Source organism: Akebia trifoliata, chromosome 13 (genome assembly GCF_017979445.1).
Source record: "Akebia trifoliata isolate Shusen 1 chromosome 13, ASM1797944v1, whole genome shotgun sequence".
In the NCBI taxonomy this organism is placed as follows: Eukaryota; Viridiplantae; Streptophyta; class Magnoliopsida; order Ranunculales; family Lardizabalaceae; genus Akebia; species Akebia trifoliata.
Genome location: NC_141387.1, coordinates 14,422,078 through 14,441,991, shown reverse-complemented (window position 1 = coordinate 14,441,991; position 19,914 = coordinate 14,422,078). Strand labels below are relative to the sequence as shown.

Genomic DNA, 19,914 nt, shown 5'->3' with positions numbered 1-19,914 from the left:
TATCAACATTTCAAAAATACCAAATTTTTTTGTAATTATTTTGGAATTTACCCTTAAATTTACCGATGAATTCATCACTTTAATATCACTGAATTCGTCACTTTAAAATAAAAATACTTACTAGCGAACTTGCTGAAAAATGATTCATGCATGTTTTCATAATTAATATGAATGGTGTATCGAAACTGGAATTTGGAAATAAGTTGCGCACGATTTGGGAAAAATCCTAACATTATAACACTCATTCAAACAATTTCAATAGTTGTTTACAATTATAAATAATTTCATTTAATTATTTACAATTACATTAAGATTAAACTCATATAAAATCGTAAATCCAAAAAATAGAAATCTAGAAAAAAAAAACTTCTATTGGCACCTCAACCTTTATTTATTCTTAATTATTCACTTATTTTTTTTAATGGGCTAATATTCATTTCGTGCCCTAATATAATGAAATTCCGAATTTGGTATTATCTTTATTTTAATTTTCAAAAATGTTTATCCAATGAATTTGTCATTTTTATAATCTATGAATTTGTAAATTCATACTTATTTAATTTATAAATTGATTGATAAAATATTAATGATTTTGCCATACCAACGATCTTATTGGTGTTTTATCAAGAAATTTGTTGATTATAATTCATTCACAAAACATGTTTTGAGATATAAAATGACGAATGCACCGAAATGGGAATTTTGAAACAAGTTGGTGCGCCGCACGCTGTGGGAGAAGGTGTTTTTTTAATTGGACTGTGATAAGTAGAAGTTGAGGTGCCAATAGCATCTCTCTTTTAAAATTATAAAACGGGGCTCGAGAAGGAAACGCAACTGAGGAGGAAAAGCGGCGAGGGTTCTCTATTTGAACACCCTTCCTCGTTATAATGGAGGGCGAAGGGAGCATGTCCTTGGGATCCCCTCCACTTCCAGATAGTGAAATAATGCCCGTTGGATCTCCAGAAGATCTAGGGTTTCAAGCACCAGTAGCACCATCTGCCGTTGTTCCTCCCTCCTCCTCTTCCGAGACCATCTGCCTAACCGATGATCTAAGAGACAAGATCATAAGACAGGCAAGTTATCTATGAGACTCTTCTTGTTTCGATGTATAATTTCATTATATGATTCATTTGATTCTTTAGTTTGAGTGGATCTCTCATTTATTTTTGTTCTTCGATTTTGCACTACTGAACCCTTAAATTCGTTTATTTTCGGCACGATGAGACACAAACTTCTGTATTACTTTTAAGAGACACAGATGGAAAAATGTATGAACTTCCATTGAAACTGTAATAAGTAGTGCAAAGTGGACCGGCATGTATTATGGGGTTGACACAAGCTTGATTCCACAGAAACACACTTTGCTCCTAGTAACAACGTTGTCCTTAACTCCTCTTGTATGAGACATCTTGCAGAACTTAGACTGGAGGCCACAAGAAGAGACCCTATGTGTGGTCCACAACTTTGGTTTCAATACCTTACCATGTATCCTATTGAGCTATCCTTCCTTTTGCGGTGTGTTAGGGGCTTTGGAAAGAGAGGAACATAACAAGAATGTGTACCCTCTAGGTACAGTTGCGGTTGCAACTTGAGAATATAAGACAAAGGAATCCAATACAGTGGTTCTTCAAAATGTTTTTTTTGTTTTTTTTGTGTGATCTTGTTCGAGGAGTTGCATTAGATCTGAGATTATGATAAACTAACCATCTGTATGTACTTGCGTCCCAATATTGCATGTTGTCGAACTGGATGCGATTTTGGTTGTACCACTTATGTTGTTTGTGGATAGGGCAGGGCATCACTTGGACAAGTAAAGCACAAAGTTATTGTCCTTCAGAACTCAAGGATAAGCACATTATTGTAGGCAATTTTCTGCACATTGACTTCTAGGTGATTAAAGGACTCTTTACTTGGGCTAAAGTACCTGGGACATTCTAGGGGAGTGAATCCTATTCCTACTCTGTTTAATGCTACCAACAGATCAATTGTGTATGTTGATTCCCATCCTTGTTTCAAGTCAACTACCATACAAAGTTATTGAAATGTATGCAATTGCTTGTCCTGAAGGATGATTAAGTTGGTACGGATAAGATATTTATTGATGACATGAGACATCAAGTGGAGTGCTAGAAGTGTTGAGTAAAAGATGAGACCCTGTACCTAGAGGGTACACATTCCTGTTATTTTTCTTGTACAATAGGAAGGAAAATGTTTGGGAGTATATTGCTCGCTTTTCTAAGCCTTGGAGACTTACAAAGGTAATTTTGTCCTACACTTGAGGGAGCTTTCGGCAGCACACAATATTAGGGCGCAAGCACATGGTGGTGTTTGGTTTACACAACACGTGGACTTTTGTCTGACTTTGTGCCATAGTCTCATCTCTGGTGTGATTCCTCGAGCAAGATCATGAATAAAAGATCATATTGACGAATTGCTATATGAGTTTTTACTCCTTATCTGAAATGGGAGGACAAATGCCTAGGAGCATATTGCTTGCTTCCTTAAAGTGTTATGTACTTACGAACGTGATTTTGTAATACACTTTTGTTTTTGATAGGTAAAACATTACATTAATAAAAGGAGGTTGATGTAGGATGATGAGGGAAGATAAGAAAATGTGGGGGTTTAGGGAATTTGATTTAGGATTTTGGGTAAAGATGAAAGATTTGAGCGACAATTGCAAAACGTTTCCAATTAAAATATATTGAAATTACAAGGTTGAGGGTATTTGGATTAGGGAAAGGTTTAGTTAAGGTTTTTATGGGTATTAGGGTTAGATTTCAATGGAGAAGAGAATGTCGATGGGGTTTTGGTTTATAGAGTGGATTGGGTAGGGTTTATGTATGTTTCAGAGGTTCAAAACAGAAATTTAATAGAGAAAGTGATAAAGAAATTGTTAAGAAAAAAAAATACCCACCTCGATTGAGAAATCGATGGAGAAAACAAACGTTACCTTGGCCTCACTTCAAAATGGCCTCACACCACACCATCAATGGTAATATCAAAGTTTCAATCTCAATTTTATTCATCATTGAAGAAAATTATAGCAAGAAATAAGTATTTATAATGTTCTCTAAATCTTAAATCTAATCTCAATCATCAAACTAAAATAAAGAGATCTAATGGTTGTAAATAAACTTAAAACAACTTAAATAAAATAAAAGCACAAATATCATTTATATCCTAATCCCGTTACTTCATTTCCCTTGAATTTTCAACCTATGAAAATTCATTAAAAAATTAATATAAAGTTATTAAATTGCCCCTAAACACTTATACTAACACTATAGGCTAATAAAACATGAAAATAACCTCAAATACTCATCCTAAAATCTAAAATAAAGCTCTAAAAGAGAAATCTAAATAAAAATTAAAATGTACTCTTTAAGATTTGATGTCCCCATTAATTCTCCTTGACTGGGAAGATTTCGTCACTGGGGAAATAAAATTGTAGTAATTCTCATCATCGGTTGCGTTTCGCATTAGAGGTTGAGGTGGCCATCCAAGAATACAAGAGAAAATAAAAAGCTATAAAGAGCACAAAGAGTACCATTTAAAGGCAAACTCCTTGAAAGCCACATCTAACTTATACCAATAGCACAAAAAATCCAAAGCCATCTCATGGAAAGAACTCCCCAAACCCAAGAATATTTTCCTATTTCTCTCATTCCAAATGCTCTAGCAAATAACAAAGGGGTGTAAAACCCAAAGCTTTCTTTTCCTCCCAGTGAACTTGTTAAGACCCCAACTAAAGAAAAGGAGTTTCGAACAGTTAGGAATAACCTAGTTCAAATCAAACAAATGCAAAAAGTGAGTCCAAATTCTGAAAGCAAAGGAATAATGTAAAAGCGAATGATCCACACTCTCCCCACTTGATTGACATAAGGCCGCTAGCCAAGTAAAGAAGGAGATTTTAGAAGGTACATTCGAATCCCAAATAGTCTTAGTCGGAAAGGATTCCAAGTTATGTGATTCTAGAGTAGTCAAAAAAGAACTCACCGAGAATTTTCTCCCCTTCTTGCAAGTCCATTCCCAAGTGTCGCTCCCAGAAAGCTCTAGAATCTTGGGATCCACAGACGCAGACAGATTAGTTAGCTCCTGAATTTTTCAATCATTAAGATCCCTTCTAAGGCCTAGATCCCAAGAGGTACCGCTCCCAGAATTACTCAAGAAATTCGAGATGGGCAAGTCCTTTTTGGAGGAAAGCTCATAGATCGAAGGAAAACACAGAGATAAAGCCGTCTTGCCACACCAAATGTCTTCCCAAAGTGGATATGCTCCCCACTTCCCACCCTAAACACGACCCACTTTCGAAAATCATGAAAACCTTTTGTAATACCTTTCCAAACACCACACTCATAAGAAGATTTCACGGCTCTACTCTCCCACCCTAGTGAGGTTTCCCCAAACTTAGTTTGATGACTTTCCTCCACCAGCTATTCTTCCCCCCCCCCCCCCCCCCTCCCCGCTCCGCCCCCAAACTGCCACAACCACCTTCCCAACGTCTTATTGGAAAGTTTAAAACCTTTTATTCCCAAACCTCTATTCTTTTTGATCATGCACACCATTGATTGAGCGAAGTCACTAACTGGTCGGGCCATTGTAATCATCCTCATTAACATCAACGTCATCAATAAAATCATGTGTTATTATATCATTGTTATTACTGGTATCATCTTAATTACTGTCATTATACTAACTTCTCACATGTACCCTTTTGCGCACTACTTTATCTTTCACAACCAAGAAAGCTGGTTGTCAAGAAAACTCTCGCCCCAGTAATTTTACACAATTAATACTTAGCCCAAGTAATTTTTTCCATCCTACCTCTTTCTCTCTTACACACACACACACATATTTTGAGCTTGTTTGGTGTTTACATTATTGATTGCAAACCTTAGTTATATGTATTTCTCTTTTTCTATACAGTATGGGACATAAGATGGAGGATCCACTTGTTAATAGTTTCAGATAACCATTTCTTTTCACTTAACTAGGTGGGGCCACCTTGTGAACCCTCTCATTAGTCATTATACAATTCAGCACCTCTTATTGCCTTATGAACCTAAGAATCTAAATGGCTGCCACATCACTGTTACAGTGCTTGTGTCAATTTTGAGAGATTAAAAAAAAGGGTTGGTGATGAAGCGAAAATCTCTCTTGGTTTGCTTCTATAGTAGGATTTGAAATTGTATCTGATTTTACCAACTGGTTTTCCCTTTTTAAGTTTCTTTGACATTTTTCAACTATATATCATCAATCAAAAACTCTGTCTATACACAGGTGGAATATTATTTTAGTGATGAAAATCTGCCTACAGATAAGTTTCTGATGAAATATGTGGAGAAGGACAAAGAAGGGTTTGGTAAGTGCCTTTAAACTTTTTATACCCTGGAGTACTGGTTTGAAATAATATTTTATTTTAGTATCTTAAATATTTTTCATGCCATCTATAAATTTTTGATCTGTATATGATAAAACTTCTGATAGAGAAGGATTTGCCTCTTCAGTAGATCTCATATTTGAAGGAACATTTGTTTCCTAATGGCAATGGATATGTGATTAGATCAGTTTGCATACTCATTTGTTTATTCTACCGCTGGATCTCATATCTTGTAAACATCTTCTTATTCTCCCTCTTCCATCAAAGGGAGAAGCAATTCAAATTTTATATGAAGGAAAAAATATTATTTAATGAGTTTTATATGTTAATAAATGTTTGGATTTTTTGGCCGGTTTGCACAAACATTGAGGATTGAAGGTCGTGAGGGTTATGAGCTTTTTGCTCCCCGACCCCAGTATGGTTGGAGTGAAGTAACATGTCTAACCATTGGTATATCATGTGGGGGTTACTGAGAATGGATGAGTGTGTAGAACCTTGCGTGAGCGTCAATAGTGCAGCATATCATAGTTTGAAGTTTATATCCAAGGAAAATCTGCAACATAATTGCTGTAATGGTAGAAACTAGAAAGAATACTTTCTACGTTAGTATCGTTGGAGAGGGCCTTGTTGCTAAGTTTGGATATGGAAAACTTGGGACTGAAAGAGTTCAAGCATAATTTGGTTTTGACAGTAAAAAAATATTGCCAAAAAATATAGAGAGAGAGGGAATGGCGATATTTGATGAGGGATATATTCATGTTTAATCTGTTTTTCTTCGAAAATTTGAGATAAGACTTGTCATTTCAACATGTTGGTGTTAGCATTTTTTTATTATTTATAGAATAGATAGTGGTTGGAATATTTTTGTTTTGTTTGCTTTCATGCTTAGTTTATGAGCACTGCTGTCCCATCCAAAAGAACAAGATCAAGCAAATGTTCAAAGGGAAGGTAGGGAAATAAGATGTGCCACTTGCTTTTGGATTTTCTCCATTCGCAATTTGTTGGTACCTATAGTAAGAATGTAACATGCATATCTTTGAAGATAAATAAAAAATGCCATTATTTAGAATGTGAAAGCTACCTTGTCTATTGGACATCTATCAGTTGAGACATGAGGGCCACTCGCTTCGGAGATTTAATCTTTAGTTGGAGGGAAACTGCGTACAAATTAGCTAATTTGGGACATTCCAGTGGTCTCGAACTTGTATTTCATGATTGATATTGGGATTTGTTGGAAGTAGAGTCATCATCATATGCACCGGGGTTTGATTGGTATGTGAATGTTTATGTTGAGATTGTTGAAGGTGCACATTTTGAAGTGTAAATGGAAAGATTTGGGAGGTCGGAAGAGTTGCATGTGAAAAATTTGTGAAGTGTGTCGTCTATCCTTTATTGAAACTCCTAGGAACTTGGTTGATGTCTATTTATCTGCTTAATCTAAAATGGATGATACATTTCTTCTCCAAATCCTTTGGAGAAGTGTTACTTGTCTTCTTACAATGTTTCTCTTGCCGCTTGGTCTTTTTGTGTTACTTTTGAGTTAGGAAGCTTTTCTTCACATTGTGGTTTGATCTCATTGCCTTCCGTTTAGTTTTATATGATGGCTGGGATTTGAAGCTTGTGTTTACTCATCTGAGTGTCTTTCTTTTAGGTTCTTAAGTTGTTTATATTTTAGTTTTATAGGAGTTAGATATTATAAAATCAATATGTACTACTTTGTTCTCATTGTTCTGAGATGCTAGCAAGAATTGAGGTGCAGAAGGTGATGAATAAAGCAGGTACTTATGATGTGTTGCCAAAACTAGATGTTTCTCATGGTGCTGCCTAACTGTAGCTGTGCTGAGCTTCTGGATAGGTCTGAATGACTATGGAACCAACTACTGTTTGATTCTTTCTCTATTCACAATAATTCTTATTTAGATTAAACTATTTAATACATATTCCCTTTCATATATGTTGTGGTAGATAGGGCTGCTCAACCGGGTAACCTGAAGCTGATTGAAATCAATTTTTTGGGTTTTGATCCGGTTTCGGATTAACTTGGAATAGTAGTTTGTTTAACCGTGTCTGGGTAGAACCCATACCGATAGTCGAAACCTCAACCCAAACTTCACCCAAAAACCGTTAGATCAGTTTCAAAATTGATCTGGTTTGTTTTCGGCCAACCTAACTCAATTTGAAAATATTGGTATAAAATCTTTAAAAAATTGCTATAAAATCCCAACAAAATGATATAAATCATATATTAAAAAAATATAAAATCTATATGGATATAAATTCTTACAGAAATTTACAAAATCCTAAAAGTTAAAATAAAATTAGAAGGATATATTATAACTCAAAATTATTAAAATGATAAATAATCAACTTAAACAATTTGTTATTATTCAAAATGAAATATAATGCACATTATAAATTTTAAGGGTGAGGATTGCATCACAATAGGTTGAGTATATCCAAACTAGGTCGGTATCCACTCACTTATTTATCATTTGCACAACTCTATCCTAAATGAAAATTAACTATTTAATCATATATCGAGTTCTAAAAGTTCATCTGCCAACTTTTGAATATCTTTTTATTCTTCTCCATTTTCAATAAAAAATCAATCCTTTAAAAAAAATTAAGGCTTGAGCAGAGCAATGTCAGATGCAATTGTTGATACAATAACCATTAGTAGATCACTTGCTATCATGTAAAGCACACGATATGTAATTAGGTAAAAGATGGACACATTTGAATAAAAAGCTACAAATCATATTGTTCAAGTGATGACTATAAAATATAATAAATTTTATAGGTAGGTTCTCGTTAGTCTTGTACTTACTTCAATTGTAGACCCTTGTTATAAAACAATTGTTTTAGAACTTCCTTTATACCTGTTTTTTTGATAAGTATCTTTTATATCTTAATTCCAATGATAATAACAATGATAATTTAATGATATCTATAAAATATAATTCTTTAAATTTTATGAATATTATGAATGCATATTAGGTGTAGAAAGTAGTAATATAATATCTCATTTAGTTATTTTTTCTACTATTCGTAAATGCTTCATTTTTTATCAAAAGAATGTCTAAACAAAATTCATAATTAGTGCTACACTAGTATTTAGATTTTGAGCTATCATGCATTCTTGATTGTGAAATTTTTTATTTATTGACAAGGTGGAATATCTACTCTGGATAATATTAGGCGTTTTTTGTAATGGCACGTGGTCTATAGGTGAAAAACTCTTTTTTTGTATGTAAGTTGTTTGTTTCTAGAGGCCATGCAAGTTTTGATTTGTTTGAAGGATTGGTTTCTTGCTGAAATTAGAAAAAGAAGAAAGAGAGATTCAAAGTTGAAAGATGAAACTGAAAAACTTGATATATGATTGGATAATTATTTTCATTTTAGGGTAGAGTTGTGCATAGGGCTGGCAATGGATTGGTTCGGTACTGGATGAGTATCATACCATTACCGACCTAGAATTTTTACCCTATGAACCAAATCCGATCTGATCGGATTACTGAAATTTTGAACCAAATCCAATCCAATTGAGTTTTTGTTCAATCTAAACTCGATCTGATCCAACAGCTATTTGTTTTTTTTTTTTTTTTTTTGAAATTGCGTTTTGGGAAGAAACGTAGGGTTTGGGGGTGTGAGAATACAACAGATTTTAAAAAAAAATTACATTTTGGGTAAAAAACACAAACCCTAACAAAAACCAAGATCTGGGAGAAACCTAGGGTTTGTGTGTGTGTGTGAGAGAGAGAGAGAGAGAGAGAGAGAGAGAGAGAGAGAGAGAGAGAGAGAGAGAGTAGCATACCTAGAGGTGGAGTCGTTGAAAAAGTCGAAGAGATTGAGTTTTGGGGGAGACCTCTCACTAGAGGAAGAAGGGTTTTGGGGAGACCTCTCGGTTGAAGGAGATGGGCAGTGGGCTTTTAAGAATATTCGGATCAGATTTATTTCAGATTTGGCTTAATCCGAATCTGATCCAAAATGTAATCGGTTTTTAAATCTTGATCTGAATTCGATCCAAAAATCGAAAACCATGACCCGAATCCTATTTTTTGGATCAGATTCCAGATAAAGGTCAGGTCATTGCTAGCCCAAGGTTTGAAAATGATAGATAGGTGGGATGTACTCAACCTATTGTGATGTAGTCTTCATCCTTGTAATTTGTTATGTAAATTAATTGTTCTTCATTTTGAATAATATATCTTGTAGTTAGCAATAAAATTATGTAAGTTTATTACTTATTGCTTTTTAATTTTGATTTGTAATATATCATGAGTTGTTATGTACCCCTCTAATTTTATTTTTATGATTTTGAATTTTTTTTTAAAGAATTTATAGTGCTTTTATAGTGTAGATTTATGAACATTTTTAAGGATTTTATAATATCCTTGTAAATTTTATAGTTTTTTTTTTAATGTACGATTTTGTAGCATTTTTCTTTATATAGAATTTTATGGTAATTTTTTTGAAGATTTTATACCATGTTCGTCAAATCGGGTTAGGTTGACCCAAAACCTGGATCGAAATTGGATTGGACCAGTTTTGAATCTGATCTTAGGGGTTTTGGGTAGTGTTGAGGTTGAGGTTTTGTCTAACAGTCCAGGTTCAACCAGGTCCCGGTTAAACAAACCGGTTTCAATTCTGTTCGGGCTACCCCGTTGAACACTTCTATTGGAATCTTTATGGTTCAAGGGTTTCTTAAAAAAACTTCACCAATCTTAGTTTTATCTGTCTACTGTTTTAAATATTTAAAATATCCTTAATTTAAACTTCTAGGAACTTGGTTGATGTTTATTTATCTGCCTAATCTGAAATGGATGATACATTTCTTCTCCCAATCCATTAGAGAAGTGTTACTTTTCTTCTTACAATGCTTCTCATGCAACTCTGTTTTTGTTTTGTTCCTGTTTTGTCAACTTTTGTTCACATTGAGGTTTGATCTCATTGCCCTCCATTTAGTTTTATATAATCAAGCTTTATTATTTTGAAGTCATTTTGTCAAGTTTATTTATTTATAATTAATCAATAACTTTTTTTTAAAATTTCTTGTCGTGCTGTGTGTTATTATGGTAATATGTAGAAGAGAAATGCACGAGGCATACATTTAGAGTATGCCTTAAAGAAGTCACACTGCTTTGCTTATTAGTAATGTAGTATGGACTTTTGAAGTGCCAACTTAGCTAAGTGGTAAGACTTGTGGAGTGTTGTTACCACGTCCTAGGTTCAAACCCCCTTGAACCCAACTTCATTTGCTAACCACTAACCCTATACCTATAAAAAAAAGTTTGGACTTTGGATGGAGGACAATGAAGCTACCATTTGGCAGATCCTGTGTACTTTGATTGCCCTGTTTATTGCTGGTGGTTTCTTGTTTGACTGGATTTGATGCTTGCCTTACTCATCTGAGTGTCTTTCTTTTCTGTACTTAAGTTGTTTATATTTTAATTTTGTAAGAGTTATATCTTATAATGTATACTACCTTGTTATCATTGTTCTAAGATAAGCTAGACAAGAATAGGGATGAAGAAGGTGATGATAAAGGAGGTCTTATGACGTGTTGCCTTATCTGGATTTTTCTCATGGTGCAGCCCAGCTGTAGGTGTGCTTCTGGATAGCTCTGAATGACTATGGTACCAATTGCTGTCTGATTTTTTCTCTGTTCATAATAATTCTTTATTAGATTAACAAATTAATACAAATATTTCCTTCCGTATCTTTTGTTGTAGATATTTAGAGCATATTATTTTTCCAAATCAGCATCATATACCTTTTAATATATACTAGAGTTCGCCTGTGGCTACCACAAGGTCATCCTCTTTGGGTTTATGCGGAAAAAAAGAGTTCAATTGTATTATTAAATTTTTTTGAGGTTAAGGGGTAAAAGATGAAAAACAATAAAGTAGGTTAAAGGAGTAAGAGAGAAAATATAGTAAAGTTAGGGGTGAATAGGAAAGCTGGATAGGATGCTTATCCTAGCTGGATGGAAGTTTTTCCCCCCCACAAAAGTGGGCCCTACAGTTGTGTTTTAATATATATATAGGTTTTTTTATACATATAAAGAAACATATTTATATTTTATAAATTTAAGTAGCTACTCTTCTGTGTTTCCAATTAATTTTCGGCATCTGCCATTTGGAGTCCTTGCATTCCATCAAAGGTGAATTTCTTTATTTGGTTGGCATTCGATGGGTTTTCCCTCTACCAGGCTTGTCTCTCTTCGAAAGTTGACTGGTGGCTGCATTTATTTGAAGGAGAAGGATCCTCTAGTTGTTAGCTCTTTCCATTTGTTGGAGCTTGTAGAATGGCGATTTAACCGTGAGTTCGATGTGAAAGAACGCAATCAGCATGAGGTCATCTTCAACATCCTTTTCTCATGTTCTTTGGTGCAAGTAATTTACGAAATTTAGGAGAGTATTTTTTGAAAATTTTATTTTTAATTGGGACGTTGTTTGTAGTAGGAAAAGATGATAGCTGTTCCAGCCTTGGGTTTGGCTGTTGCAAATTTGAGATGTGTCATTGGTTTCAAACTGTTATTGAATGATTGGAATTGGGATTCCTTGGAATTTGTAGAAGATACAAATTTTAAAATGTAAATGTGGGGTTTGCATGGACAAACATTGTGAACTGTGTTGGCTCCTTTATAATTAATCTATTTTTCTTGTTACTTTTTTAAAAAAATCATTAGTTGTTCATGTTTAATGTAGGAACTTGGTTGTTGGTTATTTGTCTTTTTTTTTTTTTTGGTTAAGTATAACATTTCATTAATAGAAGAAGAAAAGGAGGATGAGGAATCCTCCACGAAAACCACCTTCCAAGCCAAAAAAAAAAAAAAAATGAAAACAACAAAAAAGCATAGAGGAACACCCCACTAAAAAGGGCGCTAACTAAGTACACAAAGCAACCCATCTAAAACTAAAATCCTTAAAAAACACCCCATTGAAGCCTTTATTCCTCTTGCACCAAACGAAGAGAAGGCCCAAGATCTCCACAAACACATCACAAGTCATCCGCTCCTTTCCCTGAAAAATCTGTCTGTTGCTTTCCTTCTTAATTCTCCAAACCATGACAAAGAGAGTAATAGCCCAGAGGTGTTATTTGTTTCCTTAGAATTTTTCTGTTTTAACTAGGTTTTGGTTTTGTTACTAGTGAGTACTAGTGAGTGAAGAAATTTTTCTTCACATTGTGTTTGATCTCATTGCTTTCCATTAGTTTTATATTATCAAGCTTTATTATTTTTGCAAAGCAGAGGTCATTGTGTAGAGTTATTGTTATTATTATTATTATTTTCTTTTTAAATTGTTAGACATGCTACATGTTGCGGTCATATGTGGAAAAAGAAATGCATTAGGTATACATTTTGAGTAAGCCTTATAGAAGGCACGGTTTTTGTTTTTTATTTTATTTATTACTTTTTAGTAATATAGTCTTGTCTTTTGGACAAAGGACCATGAAGAGACCATTTGGCAGATCCTGTGTACTTTGATTGCCCAGCTTTATTGCTGCAGGTGGTTTGTGCAGCCGGATATGATGCTTCCCTTACTCATCTGAGTCTCTTTCTTTTAGGTCCTTAAGCTATTTATATTTTAGTTTCATAAGAGTCAGTTTTTAAAATATGTACTACCTTGTTATCCTTGATCTAAGATTAGCTAGAGAAGAATAGAGATGAAGAAGGTGATGAATAAAGCAGGTACTTATGACGTGTTGACTTATCCAGATGTTTCTCATGGTGCAGCTCAACTATAGTTGTGCCGAGGTTCTGGATAGGTCTGAATGACTATGAAACCGATTGCTGTCTGATTCTTTCTCTGTTCATAATTAATCTTATTTATATTAACTAATTAATATAAATTTTTTTCCTTCCATATCTGTTGTGGTAGATACTTAGATATAGACTTTACGTATCTATGTAATAATCCTTTTAATACATATTATGTTTTGTTTTATACAAAAATAAAAAATTCAATTACATTTTTTAAATGTAAGTGCGACTCTTTCGTATTTCCGTTTTTAATTTCTGCCATCTGGCATTTGGGGTCTCATGTTCCATCAAATCTTGAATTTCTTTATTTTTTAAATATTATGTTTGTTGCTGTAGTCGTTGGCTTCTTTTGCTATTTGTTTGAACTTGTGGAGTGATGAAATAAGAGTTTTTTTCATAGGAAAGAACACGATCAGCTTGAGGTCATCCACACATTCTTGGTCATGTTCTTTTTGTTTAAGTAATTTGAGGATTTCAAGGTAGTATTTTTTGAAAACTTTGTTGTTAGTTGGGAGCTTGTTTGTACTGGGAGAGGATAGGGAACAATTATTGAAAAAATGGAAAATAGTTATCATTGTGAGGATATTGGGAGATGAGAGATGGAGTAGGGTGCTGTGATGTTCCCGTGAGGGGATCAGTTGGTGGAATTGTGATACTTTGGGATAAGAGGGTTATACAAGTTGCAGATGTCTTAGTGGTTGCATCCTTCGTATCCATATTATGTGTCTATGTTGTAGATCATTTTTTAGGTTTTTGCTGTTGTGCAAGGGCCTACAGACAGAAGTCGTAGGGTTTACTTTTGAGAATAAGTGAATGGTTATTAGGTTCATAGATCTCCCTTTTTTCCATTGACGGCGACAACATCGGTATCCATTGATGGAGACTACGCCATCAGTTGCATTTATGTTGGACACCAATATCTTGTCCAGCTATATCTCATTTCTCCTTTTTATCCACATACTGAATGTCAGATTATATGAAAATATTCTAGAATTGAGGTATGGTATTGCAAGTCTACTAAAGAACTGTTCACAATAATTTGATTTTCAGCTAATTTCTGTTTTTTGTGTTTGGATATATACTGTCCTGGAGTTATAGTACGAATTCATGTCGTTTTGCTTCTTGCAGTTCCCATTGCAGTTATTGCGTCATTTAGGAAAATGAAAAAGCTTGTTCAAGACAACTTTCTATTAGTGTCTGCACTAAGGGAATCATCTCAGCTTGTGAGTTTTGTTCTCTTTTTCTTTTTCTTTTCCTTTTAACGCACTACGAAGTTCAAACCCTACCATTGCATTATTTCCATTTGGGATTTAGGGAAGCGGTGGTTAAGTAGAGTGAACCTTATATTCCACCTATCAAAGTGTCTTGAACATACCACTCAGTTATTCCAATATAGGCATTTTTGTTATACTGAATTCTTTTCTTCCCTAATATTATATATATACATATAGGGTCAGGATCGGGGGACAACTATTAGTTACAACTTTTTTACACCACCATTCGGATGTTGTCCATTTTTTCAATGCTTTCTACAACACCGCTGGATCTTGTAAAGTGGATGGCATTCGAGCAATGTAAAAAAAGATGAAACAAATAGTTGCCCCCAAACCAGAACCGTATATATAGGATCTGGTAACTCATGAAGAATGACTCATGATAAAAAACACATGATCTCAATCGATTGAAACAAAATCCAACGGTCGCAATTTATTCTCGAGACAAGTATCTTTGAGATGTGTGTTTGGGGATATGTATGAATCTCGACCATTGAATTTTGTATTTACTGTAGAATTCATGTGTTTTCTCATGAATCATTCTTCATGAGTCACTAGAACTTGACCCTATATGTATGTGCATTATTTTTTTTTAACTCGGCCAAATTCCTTTTTCCTCTATGTGCTGCAGGTTTTAAGCTCAGATGGGAAGAAGTTGAAGCGAATTAATCCCTTGCCAGTTACAAAGCTCAAGGATGCAAAGGTAATTATTTAATGGTAAATTTATTCTTTTTATTGTAATCTATTGTTGTTAAAACTTGTATCTAATTTCGGATTTGTGAATTCTAGTCTCGCAGTATTTTTGTTGAGAATTTACCAGAGGATTATTCAAAAGAGAACCTTAGGAGGATTTTTGGCGATGCTGGAAAGTATGCGTTCAATGCTCGTGGCTGGATTTCTAATTTGTACTTTATGCACAGAAATAAACATCTTACCATGTTTTCTTTATGGCCAGGATAAAGAATATTAGCATTCGGGATCCTCATGCCATAGTAGATTCATCAAGGGCTAGCAAGGAAAAAATGGCAATTAGTGGAAAGGTATGGTCTAGATGAGTTACTCTTCTACTTGGGAGTTACATACCAGTAGTCACCATATTGGGCAATCTATTGAAAAACACGATTATATCAGGATCTTTTCCTTCATTGATTTGATCACATTGTTTTCAATAAATCATAATTAAAAAAAAAAAAAAAAACGCATTTTTGCGATGCAAACTCCACATTTACAAGGAGAAACATGAAAAGTTGCACTCACATTTAAAAAAAAAAAACTAAATAAAAATCTAGCCCTAGTGCTCTGTTCGTGTTTTCTCCTCTTTCTTTCTCTCGCGGTTTCCCCTCTTAATTTTCCCTCTCTAGTTTCCCCCGCTTGGTTTCTCCTCTCTCCATGGTGACCGGTTTACAGATGAAGTGTCAGAGAATACAGATGCAAATGGGGATAATATTGAATTTGATGATTTTGATCTATTGATGAATCCTAATTTGGATTCATGATTAAAATCTTTTTAAATTTCGAATATGTTGTGGGCTTCTTGTTAATTTTTGTTAATGAATAGATGACTTGGTTTGATGACTTAATATTGTAGTTTGATATGAGATTTGATGATGTGATGTGAGATCAACACTTAGGTCTTGCCTGGAACCCAACAAATCACATGAATTTGGAAATGATTTGCTTTGCAAAGATGTTGCAATGTAGAAGTTACTACTTCTTGGTGGTCACCAGGAAATCTCCTCCATAATCATTTCCTGTGCTTGGTTGATTTTTGCAACACATTGCAGTAATTTCTTGTTAAAATAGCATGTCAGAATTTTAAAATTTTTTAAACTTATCCAACCTCTTCTTCAAGCTCTTGCCATAAATTCTTGATTTTTTTGTCAGAATTCCATTGTTTTCAACTTATACAATCTTTTTCTTGAGGTTTGAAGGTTGAAGGAGAAAGAATCTCGAGGTTGAAGATGAGAGTAAAAAATATTTCCGTAGATTTTGAAGATGACAAGTTTTTGGAGAAAAAAGAATTTTTTGCAAGAGGTTGAATATGAGGTTATTTAAGTCATTGTTTTTAGTTTCCATTAAAAGATCACGATAAAGAGGTATGTCTGAATTATGTTATCTTATCAAAATATATTGGCTTACTCTACTGATTTTGAACATACTGACATGAAACATTCTGGAATTAAAGGTATCAGAATGTTTCACTTTGTATAGCATTAGTGCATTTGCCCTTATCGATACATGAGCGGATCATAACTGTATGAAACAAGAGCTCATCCCACAAGGCCTTATAAACAGTATTTAATTAATAGCTGAAGGCAAGATCTTTTGATAATTTTACTGTGTAAGTAATTAAACCAATAACTCTTGGCTGGAGCTTGAAATAGCTTAATTCGACCTTGTAAAAACTTCTCTATTTTTGCAAGTTAAAATACTTCCAATTTCACAAGAAAAATTGGAAGACCCTCCCAATTTCTGAAAATTGAAAAATCCTCCCAATTTCTGAAAATTTGCTAATATGTTTTGGTACTCCAAAGACATTATAGAATTTGAAAATGTAATCTTGCATTTTCTGGGAAAATTTATTATCGTTTTTTTTTTTTGTCAATAGCTACACGCGTTAGTTGAGTACGAGACAGTGGAGGCAGCCGAGAAAGCTGTGAGTTTTGAATTTTGTACTTGTTTGCTCTGTATGAGTTGTTGGAACTTGGAACAATCCACCACTTAACCTTTGGTTTTGGTAACTTGGTAAGGTGGTTGCATTAAATGACGAACAGAATTGGAGAAGTGGTATGCGTGTTGAGCCTCTTCTCAAGCGGATGGTAATCAATTTGATCTGTTTTCTTCCATCTCTTTGTGATAAAAGGTGTTGCCAGCTAACTTCATAGGGAATTTTTATTCAGGGAAAGTATGGATTTACAAAAAGAGGTGGGAAAGGGATTGTTTCTGAGAAGAATAACGATGTCCCGGCAACTGGTACAGCAGGTGATGAGCAAAACACTAAAGCTCTTGATCACCATGATGAGACACCTGAGCAAGAGGTCTGTAATTTCCCATTGTTGTTATCGGCACCCCAACTTTTACTTATTACACCAATTCAAACCAAAGAAAATAAGTGAATAATTGAGAATAAGGAAAAGTTGGGGTGCACATAGAAGCTCTCTCGATTTTTTGGCTAAATTTCTATTTTTTGGGTTAAGGATTTTATATGAATCTCTGATCATAAATAGTAAACAACAACTGAAATTGTTTGAAGGAGATATAATATTTTGTAATGTTGAGATTATAATTTGAGCCAAACCTTTGTGATGTTTGAAGTGTGTGTTTTAATCTTTAATTGGGGTGTGATAAGTAAAAGTTGGTGTCTCAATAGCGGCTCTCTTATTTATTCCTACCATTTGGTTATTAGCCTTGACTAGATCCTAAGGATACATAGATTTTACCCTCTCTTTAGGATTGTGAAACGCTCGAAAAGAAAGACGATGAAAAGAGTTTCCCAATCTGGGTCTTCTCTTCAGTTTCTCGGGTAACATAATCTTTTGTACTTCAATAAAGGCCAGTAGAGGAAATTTGAAACTGACAAAAATGTCACTTAGAATCCTCTTCACAGTGCCAAATGTTGGTATCTTTTGGCATTTTAGTTTAGAGAGTTTTTCCACACTTCAAAATTGATCCGATCTAAATGCTATATTATTTTCCCTTTGTTATTAGCTCTTCAGATGCTTTGCTTTCATGCAGGAGGCAGAGCACTTACCAAGCGAGAAAGCTGGACGGAGAGGTCGAAACCGAAGTAGATCAAGGGTTCACAAACAGCATAATGTGAATGGGCAGGGTAAAATCAACCACTTCCATTGCTCCAAGTCTCCTTTTTTGGGTATTATAGAAACACCCCCTGAAAAATTGGTGATATTAGGTTTACCCCCTTACAAAATGCAAGATAAGGTTTACCCCCCTTGACCGTAAGTCAAGGTTAGGTTTTCTTGATGATTTAAGGGTGAAATTTTTATTTTTTATATTTTCCTTTCAGTATTCTCTTCAAATACTTAAATCACTAAATCAAAATTTGGAAAAAACTCAAAATCTCATTGTTAAATCATCGAAAATAGTAACCTTGACTTACGGTCAAGGGGGATAGATCTAATCTTGCATTTTGCAAGGGGGTAAACCTAATGTCACCAATTTTACAGGGGGTGTTTCTAAAATACCCTTTTATTTTTTCAAAAAAATAAAAATAAAAATAAATTTAATGTTTTTTATATCTGAAATTTGATGCATGATAGATGAATAGTTCCTTTGAACTTATGTGGCGCTCGAAATCTTCAATATCACAAATTTGAATTGCTAACTTGATCCAAATCCGTCATATTTTCTAGGCCATGGATATACCCCTTCTGGTGTTGAAGTTATGCACAAGCCACCTCCAGGGCCAAGAATGCCTGATGGAACTAGGGGATTCACCATGGGACGTGGTCGAACTCTCCTCTCTAATCCCAATTAGCAAACAGTTTCTACATCAGGCCATGAAGATTCCTTAACATTTGCTATGGTGTGCTAAAATATGGTTTGGGGTTCATTTACCTACTAAAACTCGGCATTTTCTCTATGTTTGATATCTGCGCTATAAGCTTGTGTTCGTATTTCTTCCTGTTAAAATATCATAGTTTTGTTTATGATGATCATGCTTCTTAAAGCAGCTTTATCAGGTGCAACTTTTCTTCACTGTTATTTACTTGGATGGATGGGCATTAGTGGTAATGACAATGGAGCGCTCCACTATATTCGGATCTGTTTTACATCGGAACCCAAATCTTCATTTTGGATCCTAGGCTATTGGATTGGACAGATCATATTTTTGGTCTGGTCCGATCCATTAAATGTCATATTGAAGAATACTGGGTAGCAGGTTTTCCCTGTTCTCATTGGAAATCATTAACCATATTTTTGTTTATTATATTTTTCTGTTCAAGTTGTACAAAAATTGAGTGCTCGAACTCTTGAGAAGAAACTTGTATTTTGCACTTTGTAATTAGAATTATATTAAAAACTCGATTGATTGGATCTTGCACTATCATTATCTTTTTTTGTTTTTTTTTTGTTTTTTTTTGAATTTTTTTTATGTTTGTACCATTTGGGACCTTTCCTAAAAAATGGATCGGATCTTCATTGAATATCAACATTTGGATCCAAATCTGATCCAATAACAAATGGATCAGACCCTGATTGGATGAATTAAGCATGGTTCGTCCGATTGCAACTAAGGATAATTTTACTGTGTGGGTCCTACCAAATCAAATCATGATATGATAAATTGACTTAAGTCGAATGCATGTAAACTGCCAGTCAGGATCAATTAAATTTTTTTTTTTTTTTTTTTGGGGTTTTAGTTCACTGTATTAGTTGATCATATGGCAATTTTCTATGAATTTTTTTTATAATTATTGGTATTCCCCTCCTGATCGATATTCCTTTTTCTTTGTTGGGGAATTATTTTGAAG

General features: G+C 34.2%; 1 protein-coding gene across 1 annotated transcript; it reads left to right on the top strand.

The window, feature by feature from the left end:
- The first annotated feature begins 820 nt into the window (after nucleotides 1-820).
- On the top strand, nucleotides 821-19,490 carry LOC147387959 (la-related protein 6A-like). Its single transcript, XM_086420111.1, has 11 exons — nucleotides 821-1,073; nucleotides 5,284-5,365; nucleotides 14,277-14,371; nucleotides 15,054-15,125; nucleotides 15,212-15,291; nucleotides 15,378-15,462; nucleotides 17,031-17,078; nucleotides 17,173-17,241; nucleotides 17,323-17,460; nucleotides 18,158-18,251; nucleotides 18,793-19,490. The coding sequence occupies exons 1-11, from the start codon at nucleotides 888-890 to the stop codon at nucleotides 18,915-18,917; spliced, it is 1,074 nt and encodes a 357-aa protein (XP_086276237.1). The 5' UTR covers nucleotides 821-887; the 3' UTR covers nucleotides 18,918-19,490.
- Nucleotides 19,491-19,914: the final 424 nt, after the last annotated feature.